The sequence below is a fragment of the Haliotis cracherodii genome, unplaced genomic scaffold (assembly GCF_022045235.1).
Source record: "Haliotis cracherodii isolate W230 unplaced genomic scaffold, xgHalCrac1.p SCAF_20, whole genome shotgun sequence".
Classification (NCBI taxonomy): Eukaryota; Metazoa; Mollusca; class Gastropoda; order Lepetellida; family Haliotidae; genus Haliotis; species Haliotis cracherodii.
The window spans coordinates 11,450,662-11,473,085 of record NW_027266276.1 but is presented as its reverse complement, the minus strand read 5'-3'; the positions used below and the strand labels follow the sequence as shown (position 1 = coordinate 11,473,085).

General features: G+C 41.2%; 2 protein-coding genes across 9 annotated transcripts in view; both read left to right on the top strand.

Annotated features, from left to right (window-relative positions):
* Positions 1 to 22,424, top strand: part of LOC139470318 (uncharacterized) — a 119,461-nt gene that overhangs the window by 48,430 nt on the left and 48,607 nt on the right. The gene's annotated exons all lie outside the window — the stretch shown is intronic.
* Positions 1 to 22,424, top strand: part of LOC139470316 (rho GTPase-activating protein 23-like) — a 134,500-nt gene that overhangs the window by 96,970 nt on the left and 15,106 nt on the right. For 5 of the 8 annotated variants that reach the window (XM_071252681.1, XM_071252686.1, XM_071252682.1 and 2 more), the window contains 8 exons: positions 6,139 to 6,166; positions 10,254 to 10,440; positions 12,042 to 12,096; positions 12,699 to 14,433; positions 17,084 to 17,251; positions 20,261 to 20,395; positions 20,819 to 20,948; positions 21,751 to 21,811. In XM_071252681.1, the coding sequence (XP_071108782.1) occupies positions 6,139 to 6,166; positions 10,254 to 10,440; positions 12,042 to 12,096; positions 12,699 to 14,433; positions 17,084 to 17,251; positions 20,261 to 20,395; positions 20,819 to 20,948; positions 21,751 to 21,811 (2,499 nt within the window). Of the gene's footprint in view, positions 1 to 1,833; positions 1,967 to 6,138; positions 6,167 to 10,253; positions 10,441 to 12,041; positions 12,097 to 12,698; positions 14,434 to 17,083; positions 17,252 to 20,260; positions 20,396 to 20,818; positions 20,949 to 21,750; positions 21,812 to 22,424 lie in introns of those variants that run through there. The other 3 variants (XM_071252684.1, XM_071252683.1, XM_071252685.1) reach the window with 3 other exon arrangements.

Genomic DNA, 22,424 nt, shown 5'->3' with positions numbered 1-22,424 from the left:
CAATCAAAGGAGGTTATTGTGATTTGAAACCTCTGATTGACCACTCAAATCAAATGTTTTCCAAACTCATGGCAGAATGTGGATAGAATGACCTCATTGGCTGCCAAGTTTTAAGGATGAACATAAATTTTGAATGTTATTTTTATACAAAAATGTTGTTTTAATTGAAAATAATTTTTTTTTCTTAATTTGTCTTTTTTGAAAGTGAAAGGCAACATTGGGTAATTATGACCAGTGTTATTATAATATCATCTTTTTTATATTTTTCATGTGTATTTGTATGCAAGAAAGTTAATGTTAATTGGGTAATGGTGATTTATTTTGCATATTTTATGCCAATCCACAGCTCATCTGAAGCTCTGGAAATAACGATAGTCCTTGTGGTATTAAATGAATTGTCTCTTAGTTTATGTTATCCCAAATAATTTAACACAAGTAAGCTAAAGTCATCATACATGATCTTGGTACATTTGCACTGCTACCATTATCTGGTGTTCAGTCAGAAGAATGTTGTGAGAATGTGGGGAGAATGTCAGACAGAAGTATGTCCTGTGATGGACACGTTATGAGTATTCTACTGCTGCACATATTTCATCCAAGCACATTCCTCAGACGTCAGTGCATGTAGGTAACTATTACAGGCCTAATTGCAGAGGAATGCACGTACTAGTGCATGTCAGTGTACGTCATATTTACAATGAAGGAATTGGGATAGTTCTTTACAATAATGTTGACTATGATTATTGAAAATTTTTCTTGAGACTCTTGACATGAACAACAATGTGCCTTATGTTTTTTGGCATGAACTTTGAAAAATAGAGACAATGTTTTTAAATTCATATTTCTGACAAGCCTATGACTAATATTAGTTGTATATTTTATTCTTGTATTGCCAGTTGAATAGAAATGTATTTTGGAGGTGTATGTTTTCATTTGGTCAATAATAGAGATCATGAAATAATTTTAAAAAAACCCCAAACCAAGAAAGTCTAAAATACAAGTCAAGATTTCTTCAGTTTCTGAACATGAAGAAATTTTCTGAGCTCCTAAGATTCTATTATTCATTAGAAGACAGTGTAACGAATCAGATATGTATTCATTTCAGAGACTAAAAGTAAGGTTAGTTCTCTTATAAAGAGTACCATATACCAAATTACCGATTCTAGAGCCTATTCCCCGAAATTATCTTATCAGTAAGTTGGTCATAGCTCCCATAAAATAACATAACACAGTCCGGAGACAGAGTGTTTTGTTCATAATTATTTCAACGGTCAATGATCCTTTAGTCCAAAAAATGTTGTTAATCAAACATTGTTTTCTTGCTGTTTGAGAGGTATTTTGATAGTACGGTCATGTAACACGCTACAATATGGATAGCTGACACTTGTCATCTGTGAAGGAGTGGCAATCCATCATCAAATGATTGAGAGATCAAGCCACACATAGCTTTGTTTCAAGTTGAGCAATCATTGTACATTGAACTGGAATTTTTTGTTGTCTTGGTCAAGGAAACGTGGAAAACAAGAAATGTTATTGCTCTGTTGTTACAAAAGATAGCGGTATATATGTCAGTGAAGACAGAAGTTCAGTGAGTTTAAGCTGCCATCACTGATTACTGTACAGTGTACAAAGAAAGGCATGAAAACACACCCATCAAACATGACTTTCCCATCAACACTCTGGGAAGAGCAATGCACCTCTGAGACGACTGAATACGATGCCACCGACATCACTGTAGGAAGCACCATAGAAAGATATTTTGGCAGAATATCCTTGTTTTGTCCGCCATTCTGCATTCCAGGAGTCTGTACTTGCGCAAGAGTCTCATGGCTCACCTTAGCTGCAGCGTGAGAACTGCTTCGTGTGTCAGTTAGTAAGTCTGTACCTTTGCTTTAGGACCTATCTTTCGCTTTCGTCTGGCGTCTTTACCATGATTCGCCAAATCTTTACCTGGATACGGCATAAAGTAAGTTTGAAAAGTTTACTGCTTTCAACAGGTGTGTGTTGTTTAGATTTGAGGATGAAAATGCAATGCTGTTGTGTTCTGTTGGCTAATGTTGATGATCTTTTCATTGCACCCTCTAAATATTTCCGAGAATGTGAGGTTTATTTTTTTGCCATTTTTATTTTCCCGAATGCAGTGTGGAGTAAGTTTACTGCTTTCAACAGCTGGGTGTTAATTTGAGGTGATGATGGAAATGCTGTTTTGATGTTTTATCAGACAGTGTCCGTGATAGTTTTGTGCACCCATGACATAGTTCCGAGAATGTGAGGTGGATTGCTTATGATTTTTACGGAATTCTTAAAAAAGTTCCTTGGAACCGACATCCCAGACAGATGACTTGCTCTTTGAGGGGCCGTTGTATGGTTTGGGCATGAAGAGGAGAGAGTGGGTTTGTGTTTGGACGAAGCTGCTGAGTTCTGTTAACCCAGTGTCAGAAATTGACACTAGTCCTGTAGTCCTTGCCAAACTGCCCAATAGTTAAGGTGTCATGAGGACTAGTACAAATTTGCCATTTTAAGGGTTTTGCTTTATGTTATCATTATAAGGACTAGTGGCCAAAAAGTGTAGTTTCTACCGTTGGTTCACCAGACAGACTTTAATAATTTTGTGAGTGAGTGAGATGGGTTTAATGCCACTTTTAACAGTATTCCAGTTATGTCACTGCGTGTCCACCACCTATGGTAGGAAAGCCCGAAGTGCTGCAGGCCTCGGACGTTTACCACTTCGGTGAAACCCATGAGCATGGGTATGGAGCTGACAACCTAGAAACATAACAAGGGTGAACCGGGACTTGAACCCACAATCATAGGTTTCTGGTGTGCCAAGGGTGGGCTACCTCCTTAATGATTTCGTACTGACACAGTTGAGCTGATTGTTGTAACATTGTGACCAACTGACATGATGATATGCTGTAACCATGTAGGACCTGGCTGATTGGTGTCATCATACTGGGGACCCGTGAAGATCCGGGGTAGAATAGGTCTTCAGCAACCCATGCTCGCCGTAAGAGGAGACTATGCTTGTTGTACGAGGGGACTAATGGGATCGGGTCAGGCTCACTGACTTGGTTGATGCATGTCATCAGTCCCAATTGTGGGATTGATGCACATGATGTCAATCACTGGATTGTCTGGTCCAGACTTGATTATTTACAGACCGCCGTCATGTAGCTGAAATATTGCTGACTGCGGCGTTAAACAACAAACCAATCAATCATAATACAGGGTGGTGTGTCTTGTTGCCTGTGCTATCAACCACTGGATTAACTGGCCCAGATTGTGGATTGAAGACCCGGGTTCAACTCCCGACATGGGTACAATGTGTGAAGCCAATTTCTGGTGTCCCCCGCCGTGATAATGCTGGGATATTGCTAAAAGCAGCGTCAAACCATAATCACTCACTCACTCATCATTGTCAGTAGAATTTATTGTTATAAAATAGACTAGAATTAGCTGAGCTAACAAGACCAAACACACTTACACAAAACTCAGGCTTCGGACTGTTGTAAAAATTGAAGACGACACACAATAATCTTGAAGTCGATATTTCACCCCATTTCACCCACCTCATCGCTATGACAGTATTTAGGCCTGTATGCCTCCCGGATAGAGAAGTGGGAGTACTCTTACAGATAAGCTGGGACAGGCAACTGCTCAGGTGATTTATGGTTCTGAACTGGAGGAGGAAAAAAACTACCAACCTACACAACTCGAGTTGTTGACTGTTTACTGCAGTGTTTTAGGCCTGTTCCCACGTACCTGTATTCTCACATCGGACAGTGTTGATAAGTGGAATTGATTATTATTTGCAAATTAATTTTTTCTATTTTTACGTTTTCATCCAACCCTCTAGAAATGAGAGACCCATGCTTACCGTAAAAGGCAACTAACAGGATTGGGTGGTCAAGCTCACTGACTTAGTTGATGCATGTCATCGATCCCAATTTTCATGGATCGATGTTCATGATGTAAATCACTGGATTATCTGGTCCAGACTCAATATTTACAGACCCCCGTCATATAGCTGGAATATTGCTGAGTATGATGTAAAACAACAAACTAAAATAAATGAATGAGAAAAAGATTTCTCCGAATTGTCCTCCCATAATGTTTATGTAAACTCCATTCATTTTTAAGTGTGTTTAGAGGGTTGAAGGGGTTGGAATTAGCTGTGCAGAGTTGCGTCCCTTAGGTGTGCAAAGATCCTGTGATCAGACATCATCGGTTTCCAATCCCAAAGTTGGCCTCCATTATGATCCTTGTGCTGTCAGCATCATGTCACCAAAGTGGCACATATCTAAGATCTGTAGAGTGTCAAGTGGTGGAGCGTTTGTCCGGAGAGCGGAAGGTCCGGGGTTCAATCCCTGGTCTCTTCATACAAAAAGACGACAAAAGATGGTACTTGTTGTTACCCTGCCTGGCACCCGGCATCTAGGGGCTTAAACAAGGATTGGTCAGCTTGGAGTCAGTATCCTGTGCCTGAATGGGGTATTCATGTTAAACTATGATGGTATCTCAGTGGGCTAGCACTGTAAAATCGGCATTAGTCCAGATTAGTAAGTTTAGCAGCCACACACACAGTGCCATGCATGCACGTCGCTATATATATAAGTGCAGTAATCTTAGACGCAGCGTGAAACCCCATTTCACCTCACCGCATTTTTAAGATCACCAGCTCGTGCATATTGTATAACCTTCCTGGATGAATCTATATCTAACTCACTCATAGGCTCAGAGACTCACGGACTCACGGACTCAAACATTCCTCAACTTGTGAAAATATTAGTTGATATTTAAACTAAAAACCTAAAATGTAAAAGTTTTAATTTTAGGTGAACAATAAACCCAACGTTTCTATACTTCCACAGGATACTCCAACTCTATACCTGATGCATCTGTAAAGTCCTTCAGACAACAGCAAATATAAAAAAAAAATATGAAAAAACCTTGCAGAGTTCATATCAGAGAAATAGTGGCTGAAAATGGAGCCAATTTCATGCTGGGATGACCATCAACACCCAATATAACCCCCTCCTACTCTAAACCCCTCCTACTCTAAACCCCCTCCTACTCGCCCCCCCCCTCCAACAGCCCTGCCTCCTCAGCTTCCTCCACAGCTTCCTCCATCTTGCCGTGAACTGTTTACCAGCAGTGTGTTATAGTCATCTAAACCATCTTTCCTGACTTACACCCACAACTCTCTGCCTTTTTTATGAGAAAAAAACTTTCATTTGATCATTATTGCTACAGGTGCTTCAGTAGTGTTCTGCTTATGTGTTCATCGGTTGAGTCAGAGTGTGAGAACAGTGAATTGTGATGACTTATGAACTGAATTAGAGCATGAATTATGTACTGAACTAGAGCGTGAGTGATGTTAGTTAGTATATAAGTGTGTGGGTTTTGAGATGGAGGTCGGTGTGCGTGTGTGTATGTGTGGGGGGAGATGGCACACCATGTCCATCATTGCTGTGTCACTTCCTCTATTGATGATGAATGGACCTACACATCCTTTGCGCTGTGTTGTCCAAAGTTATATCTGAATGGGATGGTCTCTTTTTGTCATTCTGACATTGTATGATAAACTTATGTTGCTCTGATGAAAATCAGTCCTGGATCTTCCTGGTAGAAGTGTTACACAGAGCTCGAGGTTGTCAAGGGCATTGGACATCCAAGTAAAGGTATTGCACCCTCCTACTGAGAGCAGATGTTTTATTCTCAGTATTATAATTATTGAAACATGCGCGTCTTTTTCATAGGTAATGGCCACACTTGGGGTTTTCTTATTGAGAGAGTTGGTCAAAACCCATGGTGGCACGTGTCATAGAACTTATCACTGGAGTGAAAGTGATGGCAACAGACATGGTGCTTAGAGACCAAGAATCATAAGAGAGTTGAATTTAGGATTCAAACCTGGACTGGTGGATACTGGCAAATCGAGGGCCAGAACACTCCACAGTGAATTATATTGACCACTTGGGCCCTGAGTATCTCCTGAAGGGGAACAAATTTGACCAAAACCGGTTAAAGAGGACTTTGTAGAATTGTGTTTAGTCGCAGCATCAGACTTGATGACTGTCAGTTTTTATGGGAAATGAAATGTTATGCAGATCATTCATGTTTGAATTTTATTTTCAGGGAGAGGACTTGGAACACAATGGCAGTGGTGAGTATGACACACATGTGACACCTCTCTGACACCTTTTTTTGTATCTGACACATCTCTACACCTTTGTCCGCCCGGAGAGCGGAAGGTCTGGGGTTCGATCCCTGACCGCGTCATACCAATAGACGTTAAAAGATGGTACTTGTTGTTACCCTGTCTGGTGCTTGGCATTAAGGGGCTAAAACAAGTACTGGTCGGCTTGGAGTCAGTATACTGTGTCCCAGTGGGGTATTCATGTTAAACTGTGGCATGGTATCTCAGTGAGCTAGCACTATAAATCGGCATTAGTCCGGACTAGTACAAGCAGCCACACACATATTTACACGTGCATGCACGTCGCTATATGAGTGCAATAATCTTGGACGCGACGTTAAACCCCATTTCACCTCACCTCTACACCTTTGTCACATGTGACACCAGCATGAAATCATTTATGACACCTATGCCACCTTTTTATGACACCTGTGTCGTTGCTGTATGACACTTGACAACCACTTAGCTTACACCTGACCCGGGATAAGATCCAGGATAGAATAGGTCTTCAGCAACCCATGCTTGCCGTAAAAGGCGACTTTGCTTGTCATAAGAGGCGACTAACGGGATCGGCCGGTCAAGTTCGGTGACTTGGTTGATGCATGTCATCATATCCCAATTGCGTCGGTTGATGCTCATGATATCAATCACTGGATTGTCTGGTTCATACTCAATTATTTCCAGACCGTTGTCAGATAGCTGGAATATTGCTGAGTGCGGTGTTAAGCAACAAACAGATTGTATGACACATATGTCAATTCTTTTACTCCACCTTTGACACCTGTGTGACACCTTTCTCTGACACCTCTATGTAAATACTTTATCAGACAGTTTTGCTGATTTGAAAAAAACACCCATACACAAGCATCCAGAAATCATTGCCAGCATTTACAAATTTTTGAAAAAAACTTTGTATGTATGATGAAATTTGAATCTAATTCAACCGACATTGGTTGATGGGTACGTTGTTTAACGCCACACTCAGCAACATTTCCAGACGGCGGTCTGTAAATAATCGAGTCTGGACCAGACAATCCAGTGATTGACATCATGAGCATCGATCCACGAAATTGGGATACGATGACATGCATCAACCAAGTCAGCGAGCCTGACCACCCAATCCCGTTAGTCGCCTTTTACGACAAGCATAATCACCTTTTACGGCCAGCATGGGTTGCTGAAGACCTATTCTACCCCAGATCTTTACGGGTCTCAACCGACATTGATTCAAATTAATATATATGTCGTCCAATCCTCAAATATCATCATGTTGCTGATGGCTGTTGAAGAAACATGATGCTCCTTATAAATACCTTTCTGCCATATCATCAGAGTATAAATTATCAATTAACATCAAATATGAAATAGCCGAAATACACGTGCAGCCATAGACCGTTTGGCAGCCAATATGTGCACGCATGAAACAAAACCATGAAAGTCATTCTGTTCCCAAGAACATTACCTGCAGCTGTGGAACGGAGAGGAACATATTTGTGTTGTCAGAGCTGAAATGCAGGTCTATGAGATACTTGAACGTAGAACAATGTCAGAGCGACCTGGTCCGTGCTTTGCCAGGATATTGAGTTACCATTGTGTTATGTAAATATCTCAATCGTTCACTGTTTAAACATCATTTCTAATGTCATTAAACGTAACTCATGGATTCGAAAGACGTACTTTCATTGTGCGTAATTGGATAGATAGTGTTGAATGTGAAGTAAATGTCATTGAATTTTCCCTCAGAATGACATTTTAAATTTAGAGATATTTTGATTTCTAAAAGTTGATTTTTATCGGAAGCAGGAAAGACAGATAAGTGTTTTGAAAGGAAGGGTATGTCAATCAGTGTGATTGTTCTTGGAGTTGATTTTTTAAAACTTTGATTGTTTTGGTATGAAATTATAAAAGTTATAATTGATTTGAGACTTATGTATGCTTATAGCCATTCTTGGAAACTCTGACGTCCAGAAACCAGTGTGTACTGTTGTTTTTGCATTAGTACTTATAGTAAAACTTGATATGAGGTTTTTGTTTTTTGGGTTTTTATAGGTTGGTTTGCAAAATATTGGCTTAAAATTCAGTGTAGGTCGTTGAAAAATATGTGGCCTAGTTCTTATGCCAACTTATTTGTGGCATCTGAGACATTTATCGAAATGAGGTCAATATCATGTGAAGTTTAGATACATTAATGTTCGGAATATATGAAGATGAAGATGCTGGACTTATTTCCTGGTTTATTTATCATCTGTAACCCGAGTTGCGATAACGTTTTTCTGAAAGTCATTAACTGTCTGTAATCAGTGCATGATGAAGCAAGGACATATGTTACATTTACCCCAAAAAGTGTTCTTGAAGAACACATGTCGTCATGATGCCACTACATTCCTGGCAGTGGGAGCGTGTTTGTTTTGCCCGACATTCCCCGTGCTCTGGTGTGTGCACACGCAACCGTCTCCAAACAGCCACTCCACCTGCTGGCGGGAGCTCCTTACACGGCAGTTGCATGGCCTATCACTGCTGTGCCTGATGGTTCATGTGGTGCAAGGAGTTTGCATTATTGGACTCAATGTCTGGACAGATGTTGAAACATGGTGGAGAGAATTTGAGGAATTTGACGAACTTTTGTTGATTTTTTTGTGGTTTTCCTGGTTGTAATTGTTAAGGTTTCTGCATATTGGTTTTATGCTTCATAATGTTGAAAGAATCATGTATGTGCCTGTTTAGATTTAGATGAATAGACAACATGTGTGTATGATGGAAGGATATTTCATACTTTTGCTTTTATGACTCAACTAGTCCACAAAGGTTGGAATTGGATGGTTTTGATGTGTGACATTCTTGGTTGTATTTCAAAGGCTTCGGTCATTGCTCATGCTGTCAACCATTGGTTTGACAGGTGTGGACTAATATTTATCGATCTTGATGACACTGTAATATTTCTGACTCTCGTAAAAACATTCACACTTTTACATGTTGTTTCAAGGTTTTTTTTCGAATTTCAATTTTTTTTTATTAAATGTCATGACATCCCAATACAGTGTTTAAAATGGAGCCTGAAAGTCAGAAGGTCCTTGTCATGACCTTAATTTCGAAAGCTGAAGATTTATGGGGTCCCTGGATTCAAATACCAGAGGGGCAAACCCCATTGGACCCCAGGACCTTCCTTAATTTGAAGTTGTAAAGGAAAATATGTACCAAGAATTATTATGATGATTAATGAAGTAAATCAATTAAGGTTGCCAATCATAGATTTAAGTCGCATTTGGTCACAAAAATGGTCGCCACTAAGAGGGCTGTATTGTTGACCGCAGTATCTCCAATACACACAGCACGAGGCCAAGTCAATCTGACAAGTTTAGCTAAGTCGAGGTGTAGAGGTGGAATTAACCACTGCTTGTTTTGGGGTTACTTTACAGGTGGGGGGGGACATTCGCTAGCAGAGTAACATCCCTTAGTCATGTCAGGTGCCTCTGATTGTGGGTTTGAATCCCAAATACTACCTGATTATGTTTCAAGGTTCGTCCGCTCCATATCTCTGCTCAACATGAACACTGGTCTGCTGGTCCGAGTCTAGCATATTTACTAAAGGATCAGTCAATTTAGACAGAATATTGTCCGGTGGTCTAGCGTTATTTTAGGAAGGAACACAGTAATTTAAGTTTGTTCTAATTTTGAAATCGGTGATAAGGCACCCCTGTGTCAAGCAGAGATCCAACAGGACCAGTAGATGTATTCTGGGGCTGGTCCTTAGGACCACTGACAAATTTTGGTCGGTGTCAAACACTGTGTTTCAGATGTAAATATCACTTTGTGCTTTCCTCACATCAAGCTGACCCGCCACGATAAAACTCACTCACTCACTCACTCACTTAATGTTGTTGTGGTACTTATTTCAACAATATTTATGCTGGTCCAAGCAACCGACAGCGTCTGAAATTCCCAGTCCAAATAATATTTTATTTTTAAAAAGATGTACTTTCTGGTAAAAGGAAGCATTTAATGTTTCTAAAAGCAGTGTAGAACCTTCCTCACTCACTTCCTCACCATGTTTCAGAAAAGAGAAGTAAGCGGACCAAGCTGGCCAGCTTGGAGCCGATGGACACCATCTTTGTGAAGAATGTGAAGGAGGAAAGCCCCGCACATGTCGCTGGCCTCAAGACAGGAGACCGCATCGTGTCCGTCAACGGAGAATCTGTCACCGGGAAGTCCTACTCCCAAGTCATCTCTCTTATACAGTCCAGGTAGGCTTGATACCATCCTCAGCAGGTGATTAGAAGCCCTGGGATAAGTCCAGGGCACAGTCGGTCCTGAGTAACCATTGCTTGTCATTTGGATGAGGCCCCTTGAGAATTTCAGGGGTTACAATAGGTCCTGTGGGATTTCAGGGGTTACAAGAGGTGCTGTGAGGATTTCAGGGGTTACAATAGGTCCTGTGAGGGTTTCAGGGGTTACAATAGGTCCTGTGAGGATTTCAGGGGTTACAATATGTCCTCTGAATATTACAGGGGTTACAATAGGTCCTGTATGTCCCATAGTATGTCACTGTGCTCTGACGGTATGAGTTGATGATCTTGCCGTCGACCACGGGTTTGCCCCGCTCAGACTTGATTGTATATATATATGCTGTGATGTGGCTGTAATATAACTGACGGCAGTGTTAAATACCCTATACTCACTCAGTACGATTGTTTGCAGGGAGTGTATTGAGTGTTTTGAAGAATGAAAATAAAACCAATGCTGGCAAGTGAGAAAATATTGTGTCCACCCAAACTGGAAGGAAATCAGATTAAATCAGAAATTTGAGAAAGAACAATTATGAAAAACATTGTCAACAGTTATATATAGAAAACCACTTGTGTGGAAGGAGCTGTCTTGATTGTTTGCAGCCTGTCATGATATTGTTCGAGTTCTGCTGATTGGGGCCTGAACCAACACTCACTCAGCAGGGCAGATGCCTCTCTGCTCCAACTGAGTCCATCTGATAGCCGTCATATAGCTGGACTATTGCTGAGTGCGGAGTTAAAAACAACAAACAAACAAACAAAACTTAACCTTCACTTACGGTACAGCTGAAATATTGCTGACTGTGCAGGGATGTATCAAACTGCTCTTGGCAGGCTGGGAAAAATTGGACGTTAGTTTGTTTCAAATTAGGATTTTTATTTTCCTAAATTGAGAGGTATTTTCACATTATGTTGCAACATTGCATACGATAGTATTAAATTAGGCATTAATCTTCCTCTATATTGGTCCTGTTATCAGTAAAATACAAGACTACAACAAAGCTATAACAGCATAAATTGGGAATTTTTTAATTCCAATTTGGAATTGATGACTTCAGGCTGAATATCGGCCTCTAAGCAGGCCTAAATAAATTCTGTGCTGTGGCATTCTTTCTCATTCTAAAGAGTGAGTACGTTTTTTTAACGCTTTGATCAGTATTCTAGCAATATCGTCAGAAACCTCAGAAATAGGTTTGGGTTTTAGTTTGTTGTTTCATGCCACACTCAGCAACATTCCAGCTATATGACAGCGATCTGTAAATAATCGAGTCTGGACCAGACAATCCAGTGATTAATATCATGAGCATCGATCCACGCAATTGGGATTGATGACATGCATCAACCAAGTCAGCAAGCCTGACCACCCGATCCTGTTAGTCGCCTCTTACGACAAGCATAGTCGCCTTTTACAGCAAGCATTGGTTGTTGAAAACCACAGAAATAGGCTTCACCCATATTCCCATATAGGGAATCTAAGTCTGGCCTACAGCAGGACAGGCAAACACTTTATTCACCACCCCTTGTTACAAAGTATTCAACTGGATATATTCTGTTTTCAGTGATGCAGCTTTGAAACTTCTTGTTGTGCCCAAAGATGAAGACATTCTACAGTTGGTAAGTGTCCTTCCATCTGTTTGTCTGAAGTGTGATAGAGTGGAAGCTGGTTTGGAGGACTGTACAAGTCACTGAATCACTGAACAATGTGAACATTGGCATACTTTACTTATAATACATAGAGGTTATCAAGCATGTGTGATTTGGGATGGTGAAAATCCCGTATTAAGAGTAACACTGTACTTTGGTAGCGAGCCTTACCCTCTTGAGTAATTGCCCTTTATCCAAGCTTTACCTCCTACAGAGTAATTGCCCTTTATCCAAGCTTTACCTTCTACAGAGTAATTGCCCTTTATCCAAGCCTTACCTTCTACAGAGTAATTGCCCTTTATCCAAGCCTTACCTTCTACAGAGTAATTGCCCTTTATCATAGCCTGTCATATTACAATGTCATAATGTTATGAAAAGCAGTCTGAATTCCTTCAAAATGTTATAAACTCCTGCAAGATTTCAGGTTTTCCTTCCACATCAAGATGACACCATGATACCTTCAAAGTGATTTTTATGACACAAACTTGCACGTCTCGATATAAGTGCAATAATCTTGAATGCGACCCATTTCACCTCACACCAGGACTTACTCTGTGCATTTGTGTTTTCAGGCCTACCACCCACAAGCTCAGGATTCCATCAGCGGAAGTAATGGTTCCTTAGACTCCGACCGCCAAGCTACTGCCCCTATCCGAAGAGTCCATTCTGCTTACGCTTCAAACGAAAATGTGTTATCACCCGAACCCCGCCAGGAATCCCGACTGTCCTTCACAGTCAAGGACCACCGAAACAAGGACTACTATATTGACCGATCAAGAGAGTTCGGTCCTTACCCCTTGAAAACCTCTGCGTCCTTCGGTTCAGCGTTGTCGTCTTACAAGGAACCCTTGAGGAGTGATAGCAGCTACAACAGAGAAGCGTTTTTCCGGGATTCTGATTTTGATTATCGGAATCCCCATGGTTTTGACGGAGTCAGCATGAGCTCCAGTGTGTCGTGTTCAATTCCACAGAAGAAATATTCCTTTGGACTGTACTTTCCTCCCCAACAGGGAGATAACAAGTCAAACAGCATGGATGGTTTAAACAAGGGGAGTAATCGATATTCTAAGGAAAATATCCGAGATTCGGGTTCAGAGTTACGTCCACGTAGATTAGGATACGAACACAGACAGCCATCGTTTGATAACACATCAGACAATTCGCAGTCCAAGGAGTCTCTTTTACGTTCACAAGATAGATTAGGAATAGATTCGAAACCACCGCCATATTCACCAAGTGGTTCGAAAGTTTTAAAATCGGGAGATTCCACGTCCATTATCATATCACGCTCCCACACAACGTCATCGTTATCATCACCAGCATCCAACATAACATCGCAGTCGCCGTACCGCAGCCAGATTTCCGGTAGACGTGGAAGTGACGTTGAATATAAAACAGATGTTCGCGGAGTTCGGCATTATGTTCCTGTTGTGTCTGCAAATCCGCTAGAGAAAGGTACCAAATCTTCCAGTGTTGATAACATCGATTCAAGGTTAAGTCGGTTCCAGACGCAGCGCTCATGGCATACGGACAGCAACCGATTCCATGATCAAGCCAATCCTGAAAGCCCAATGAGAACGTTTGTGGTCCGGATTCCAGTTGGGGACCGATCGATGGGGAGTGATGGAACTGATGGAGGGGGGAAGGGATCGGGGACGACATTCGCCTTGACACGATCCCCTGTCACAACGCAGATAGAAATTAAGAAGACTCCCAGACAGATTGTCTCGCATAGGAAACAACTGTTTGAGTTAGGTAAAAATGAAAACCACAGTCCAGGAATAAAGTTTGATAGGTGTAAAACTGAACTTGAAAAAATGACGACTTTCAAGAAGTTTGAAAGTGTTGCAAATCGTGCCGCAGTCTTTGAACAAAAGCAAGATTCCCCAGAACCTGAGGTTCCTAGCAATTCTGTTCAGGTTCAACCTGCCATTAAGGTCCGGAAAATTTCAACCGAACGTTATATCCCGCCCAAAATGTCTAACGATAAACCCGACCGTCCCGCCACTTTGGCGAGCTATCAGGAAGCCCCGGCGCCAATACGGATATATGTTTCTCCTGGTAGTTCTAGTGCTCCAGTGTCTCCCATTGTGGAGATTGTGCCGGTATTCCAGGAGAATCAACCGGCACCCAAGATGACCACAAGCTTGACCCACGACCCAAAGCCCAGACAGTCTTTCAACCATGAGGAAGAAGTAGTGGAAGAGCCCTTCCCTCAGGCTCGCATCGTGCAGGAGAACATCCATGGAAGTCGTCCCGTGCGGAAGACGTCGTATCTCTCGGCTGTGAACGCCCCTCGCAGTCGGTGTAAGTTTTAAAATGTTTTTTAATTGCTCCTCGGTGTTTCTTAATATTGTGTTTATTCTGTGAGTAGCCCTTTTTGGGGGAGAAGGTTTGTGAAACATTTGGCATTGTTTTGAATCAGGTAATTTAATCAATGCTTCTGCAATCTGTACTTAAGAACTATAGCCTTTTTTAGGGAAGTCAGACACAGCAACCATATTGATTTTGATCACATTCTGTCTAGCAGATTGTAATTGCCTCTACAATTCCATTTGGACAGGTCTAAAATTGGGTCCAGGTCTGAGTCTATAGGTCAAGGCCACACAATGAGGTCAAGGCCACACAATAAGGTCAAGGCCACACAATGAGGTCAAGACCACACAATAAGTTCAAGGCCACACAATAAGTCAAGGCCACACAATAAGTTGAGGCCATACAATGAGGTCAAGGTCTAGGTGGTCACTCATTCCAGGAGTAAGCCATCTTAGAGACGAATCTTCTCAAAAGTTTATACTTTTTCTTAAAATTGCTACCAGAGAAACCTTGTGTAGTGGATTGTGATGCTGTATTTCACTGTTTATAATACACCTGTCAAATGTCCGGCTGGTTTTCAAACACCTGTTGACATCGTAAGAAGAATCTGGCGTTGGTAGAAAAACAAAAGATCTTTTACCAAGGTCATAGTATGACCCCTGACGTACCCACGTTTAGACTCGACCACTAGTCGGAGACAAGTGAAAATCTAGAGGGACAAGTAGTTTTCTCCCCACATCTAGTTATTTACATAAACATCTAGTCTTGTACAAGCTGTGGATATGACCAATGCTTTCTTCCCATGCATTCTCAGAACAAACTAATTGCATTTTAAATGGGGTCTGTGAAGATCCAGGTTAGAATAGGTCTTCAGCAACCCATGCTTGCCGTAAAAGGCGACTAATGGGATCGGATGGTCAGGCTTGCTGACTTGGTTGATGCATGGCATCGATCCCAATTGCATGGATCGATGCTCATGATATCAATCACTGGATTGTCTGGTCCAGACTCGCTTATTTACAGACCGCCGTCATAAAGCTGGAATATTGCTGAGTGCGGCCTTAAAAAACAAACATTATAAACGGTGATCTACTGTATCAGCAATCTGAATGGACACACCGACAATGTCTCTTTTACTGTCTATTGATTGTGTGATGGTAAATCACTTGCAACATTAATACAATCCTATGAGTGCAAGAAACACTGAGCTTTCTGTCTGTTTATCCTATAAATGTCCCCTTCTCCCCCTTCTCCTTTCATATACATTTCTTTAGAAAACTAGTCAATGGTGATGGTTTAATATAGATGAATGTACTCATGTGTATATGTATCAATGTCTCTCTCTATATATATATCTAGATTAATTCACTTGTAAAGGTGTATATTTACCTCATAGACTGTGATCATAATTTTGCATGCTTCACTTTTTTAGAATCTCCTCAAGATTAATCATTTCATTGAATTTGTAATGATTTCAGAATTAATGTACAATGTCACCCCAAAATGTTTTGTTTTCTTTTAAATTTTTTGCTGTTCACGAACATTCTGTTTTTGACACATTTTATGTAGTAATAGAATTTCAACCCACTCATTGAGATTCAAACACTAGTTCAATCATCTCTTAGGTTTTGTTTAACTTTGATGACATATTTTAAAAGTTGATAATCAAGTTCTGAAGCCCTTCGGTAATATAAAACTTAAGTTTTCAAATTTGATCACATTTTTCTAATGAGATAATTCGCTCATCTGTCAATCCAGCCTCCCATCCATCATCCACCCACTCACCAAACCACCGACTCATCAAACCATCCACTCACCAAACCACCCACCCACAAAACCATCCCCTTGCCAAACCATCTACCCACCAAACCATCCCCTCACCAAACCATCCCCTCACCAAACCATCCCCACACCAAACCATCCCCTCACCAAACCATCCCCTCACCAAACTATCCACCCACCAAACCATCCCCTCACCAAACAATCCCCTCACCAAACCATCCCCTCACCAAACTATCCACCCACCACACCACCCACCCACCCACCAAACAATCCACCCACCCACCAAACAATCCACCCACCAAACCATCCACCCACCAAACCATCCACCCACCAAACCATCCCCTCACCTGATTACCAATCCTTCTGTCCATGCATCCACCCATCCACCAACCATCCATTCTCTTACCAGTCCACCCATCGACTTTCCAATCCATCCATCCATCCATCCATCCATCCATCCATCCATCCACCTATCCATCCATCCATCCATCCATCCATCCACCTATCCATCCATCCATCCATCCATCCATCCACCTATCCATCCATCCATCCACCAACCATCCATTCTCTTACCAGTCCACCCATCGACTTTCCAATCCATCCATCCATCCATCCATCCATCCATCCATCCACCTATCCATCCATCCATCCACCAACCATCCATTCTCTTACCAGTCCACCCATCGACTTTCCAATCCATCCATCCATCCATCCATCCATCCATCCATCCATCCGCCTATCCATCCATCCATCCATCCATCCATCCATCCATACATCAACACAAGATGCATCATGGATATAACACGGGGGGAAAGACCAATGCTGTTTTGAAATTCAAAATGCATCGCCCCTTCATCAGATTCCCATGATGCATCAGATGATGACGAAGATGATGTTGATGGCGACGACACGCTGGACAATCTGGAAAGTCCGTCGAGTCTCCCCGAGCCCCTGGGTTCGACCACTAGCCTAGGTTCCAGTGCTGGCAGCATCAGTTTATTCTCCTCGTATAGCAATGTCCCTTCAGGTTGGTCTGCCACGAGCCTCGCTCCTCCTCTCGCTCACTAAACATAAGGGTTGTCACGACGATACGCTACCTGATATGCCCACCCCAGATTCTTTATCGACTTCAAAAAAAGTATTTCAAATTTCGCAAAACCAGGACTATGACTACTACGACCAACATCACCTTGATTATAAAACATGATGCTGAATCTGATGGAGTACCCGTAAAACTGTTGGAACAAGCCCAAAATATCAAGTCCTTAACACTGGTTGAAAGCAGCAGGTGACCTATTGTCAGCCAGGACACGGGGAACAAGTCAAATTTCACACTTAAACGATATAAAATATAAAAAAAAATGCGATGTATTTTATATCATGACTGAAGTATCACTAACAGTATATCGTGACAACTCTACCAAATATTGCGGGGTTCAACATTTTTGGAAAAAAGTCAGAGAACTATCCAGTCTTCCATGGTAGGGTCATGTGGTTCTTAAATGCCAATGAATATTCATATTCAAATGTCAATTTATTAATCTATGATTTCTTTTTTTCAAATTTGCATGTCATCATTCATATATATTGTTCTCCAAAGTTTGCAATATTTTGGCCTATATTATGAATGTCATTTTTCTGAAATGTTAACCCCACTAATATATTGTCTAATAATTTGGGTTGGTGTTTATTAGCATGCTCTCCTTGTACTTATTTATATTTATTTGTGTCTATATATGTGTTTGTGTGTTGCACACCTTGTGTTGCTGTGGACTTATTAAAATCAGTCTTCAGGCGGTGATACGGAGCCATGTGGAGATCGGAGGACACCTCTGTACCCACCGAGGCATCTAGATTCTGTACAAGAAGCATTCAGAACAGCATATGTGATTCTTGTATCTTAAAAATGAAGTTGATGAACCAGTTCCAAATGGAGATAATTAAGTCTGTGACATTATGTTGTTGTGGATGTGTTTCACGCCGTGTCGTTTCTGAGCTCAATGGCATCTACGGCCAAAAGGAGTACCAGTGAAGGAATATTTGGGATCTGTGTGGGTTTTCTTTTGTAAAATCAAGTTAAAGGTAAAGAAATAAAGCTGAATCTTTTAGAAAGCTGACATCTGTATCTGCAATTTATATTGCATGGTCAAAGTTGGCTCAGGGTTCACCTGACGTGAAGTCCTGTTGTTGTGTTGTCAGATCTCCATTTTGAGAGGTATCGTATCAGCAGCGTAGCAGATATGATTTTAATGAGACTGAGTCTCATCTGGAGTTTTTATGTGATTGAATTACAATAATGCAGGCCATACTAGGTTAATATGGTCACAAAGGACTGAATGTCTTTAAAACTCCGGGGTTTCCTGGTTAAAATGTAACCTATGCTGGTTGTAAGAGGCAACCGAACGGCTCAGGTGGTCAGACTCAGCTACTTGATTGTGTGACAGTGTTCCTTGATGGTGTGCATTGTAGCTCACAAAATCAGTCACTGGATTGTCTGGTCCAGACTCAATTATTTACAGCCAACTGTCATGTAACAACAAACAAGCAACAAGCAAAACAGATAAACTCCCATGTATGGAAACATGGATGGCCCATTTGTCTAAGGCACTCCATTTCGCAGTTATGTCCCTTTGGCATGCCAGGATCCTATGATCGTGGGTTCTAATACCAGATTTGTCCTGATCATGAATTTATATTTGTCAGCACCATGTGCTGGGAGGTTTCACCAAAGCGATAACAATCTTTGCCTGAATCATAGACCAATATAATTCAAATATTGTTCAAAGCTGCCTTATACTCAGCTAATTATAGCTTTTGACAGAGGCATTATTGATAAGGCCTGTTACAAGTAATGTTGCTCTTGTTACAAATCTTCATGGTGTAGTGGATAGAGCTTCTGCCCCAACACCCGATGGTCGGTGGTTTGTTCTGTGGCCATGTCATACCAAAAGATGTTAAAAAATGGTACTTCTTGTTTCCCTGACTGGCGCTTGGAATTAGGAGGATAGAACAATGACTGGCTGGCTCGGTGTCGGTATACTGTTATGTCACTGAGATACTGTTCAAAGCAGCAACTCGCCAGAAACGGGACTATGTGCCAGATAGCCTTGAACGAACCTCACAAGCAGAATAATTGGATGTCTGACTTATTCTTCACTTTAGAGGCCTTACATTTGTTGGTGCAAGTTTTGTATGCACCGTGATTATAAACAACATTAACGAGATGTGTCTCAATGTCAAACATGGCACTCAATCCAATGAGACCTGGATTGGAATCATGCACCAGACCATATGGTACAGTGACCTGGTCCTAGTGCTGGTCCTAGTGCTGGTTCTAGTGCTGGTCCTAGTGCTGGTTCTAGTGCTTGTCATAGTGCTGGTCCTAGTGCTGGTTCTAGTGCTGGTTCTAGTGCTGGTCCTAGTGCTGGTTCTAGAGGCAAAAATCTGGAACAATCTGTACCATGTCCAGTTTAGCATCCTTATCTAATAGGGCGGTGGGGTAGCCTAGTGGTTAAAGTGTTGTCACGCTGAAGACCTGGGTTTAATTCCCCACATTTGCTGTATAAGTGAACTTCACCTGGTCTGTTCTGTTGTTTGCATTCGATTCAAAGGATCAAAGAAACTATGTTTAGTGTCAATATGGATAAGAATTTATGGATGAACCACTTCTTTGATGACTTGCTTGATAACGGTGTTAGAACCTACACCGAAACATCGCTCGTAATTGTAATAAAAAGGTTGTTCATCCATAAATTCTTATCCTTACTTAGTACTCCAACTTCTAAATTGCCTATCAAAGAAGTTATGCCTAGTGTCATCCAAATGCAGTCCATGAGAAATTGGCCACAGTCTGGCTAATTGTTAAAGTAGACAGGAGTCCAGTCAGGGAACACAGTCCCCCTTTGGAGTACATGTCATGTTGTCCTCGCTGACCAGATCCGGGTTAGAGCAAATAGCTGCAAGATATTTTTGCTGATGAGGCATTAAACGATAGTCACTCACTCACTCACTCACGCCTTCCGTCCTCCCTCCTTAGTCATGTCCTCCAGTGACGGCGGGGTGCTGCTGTCCCGGATAGATGCTGGCTCCACGTCAGGCTCCACGTTCCTGGGAAGCTCCATGGATACAGTCATCTCGGAGCCAGGAGTACAGATGAGGTCCAAGGCCATAGGTAGGCTGTATGGAAAGCATCCTCTTGACACCTGACAAAACTTGTAGAGATATTTTTATGTCATGTTTTGAATGATTTACAAATGTCCTTGCATCACCTAATGTGGTTGAAAATGAAATTTGATATTTTATGGTTAATTGAAATCTGCAGCTGTTTATCAATTCAAAAGAAAATGAATCTGAAGACTTTCTCTCATGAATATAAGTACATTTTTTTTGGGGGGGGGGGGGGTGAGAGGGGGCTTCATAAAAACAATGAAACTAGCCTATAGCATGAACAGAAGTGTTAATGCTTAGCACTTTAATGAGAATTACGGAAAATAATTTCACTGATATCATTGCCCTTATGGCGTATATTATCATCATCATCATCATCATCATCGATCATCAATCATCATCATTTCAAAAATCTATGTTTTTCCAGCATCTCCTGAGGAGGAGGCGGTTAAGCTCCACAGGCGGACTTCGTACCTGATGGCAACTGCGAGAGACCGCTCCAACCAGCAGCCGTACGAGCAGTCCTTCTCACCACCAGCTTCTATTCCCGAGGGACAGTAAGTCGCAGATTCATGTGTCTCTCCACCTGACTTCTGGGTTCAAGCCTCAAGAACCATGTTGAAGTGGAGTATCCATGGCAACAAAATACTGGCACTGTCTTCACTTGAGTCCACATACATGAAGCTACCTCGATGTAGATGTGGCATTTCTAACTGTTATAATATGGTTATAACATATGTTCCTGATACCTGTTGTTTAATTATTAAAGGCTCAATGGAAATGCAGTATTTGCAAATGTTCATTGTTTTTAACTGAAGTTGATATAAGTCTTGATTAAGTTTTGGATTACAATATACTGTCTCCAGAAGTCTAAATTTGTCATATTTCAAATGAAAACAGTTACCTGCTGTGGTGCTCACTTCAAAAGGCTATAAAAAATAAGTCTTGGTTCTCAGGCACCGCTCGCATCGTCTTTAAATCTGCCACACGTTTTGTTTTTATTACCATTTAGAAAAATAATAATTAAAAATCCTAATAACAATGCAATCCAATATAGCATAAAGTTACTTCCCTTTACATGCGCACTACTTTGCTGCGGAACTTGTGTTATGGTCATGGCGGCAATAGGAGTTTGTATGCTTGTTTATGTAGGGAGGCCCTTTCCCAGGTTGATGGAACACACCTGTTTATTTGGTTACATACGAGTTTGGACATGCAGAAAAAGCAACAACAACAAAACACACGTCCGCACTATATTTTCAAAAGTCATTGCCTGAGAACCAATTCTTTTATTTTCTTAATCCTAATGAAAGGCTGTGTATGATGGAAGGGAAGTAACTCTTCTCAATGTTTCCACAGGTTGGTCACGCCGCCACACAAACCCAGCTTGAATAAGATCAAGCACTTCTTCGGTGAAAAGGTAGGTATTTTATCCTTTGCTTGTCAGCACTGGGATAATGATAGTTTCACCTGAATATCGTGACAGACAAAGCAATAACATCATATTGACAGGGGAGACTCAGGATATAAATAAAATTTCACAGAATTCTCATGAAAGTGTTTTTCTGCAAGGTTCAACTTTTGCATTTTAAGATGGTAATCATGCACATATTTGGCTTTTATATCTTTATTGTATAACCAGTGCACCATGGTACAAACTTTCAACAAAGTGTTATGATATGATCAATATTGGGGGGTTTATTGAGAAAATATGTAAATGAGTGTATTTCTTTGGGTTTCATTACAATGACTAACCTCAGATGAATAATATTTCTAGCATGCTTCGCTATTTGTCACTGTGTTAATTCTATTATTAAGTTTTCTTTTGGTTACAAATATGAAAAAGTTGAGACACATTATGACAGAACTGAAGAAGATAGAGCCCATCACACTCACTCACTCACTCACTCACTCTCCCACTCACTCTCCCACTCACTCTCCCACTCACTCACTCACTCACTCATTCACTCACTCTCCCACTCACTCACTCACCCACCCACCCACTCACTCACTCACTCACTCACTCACTCACT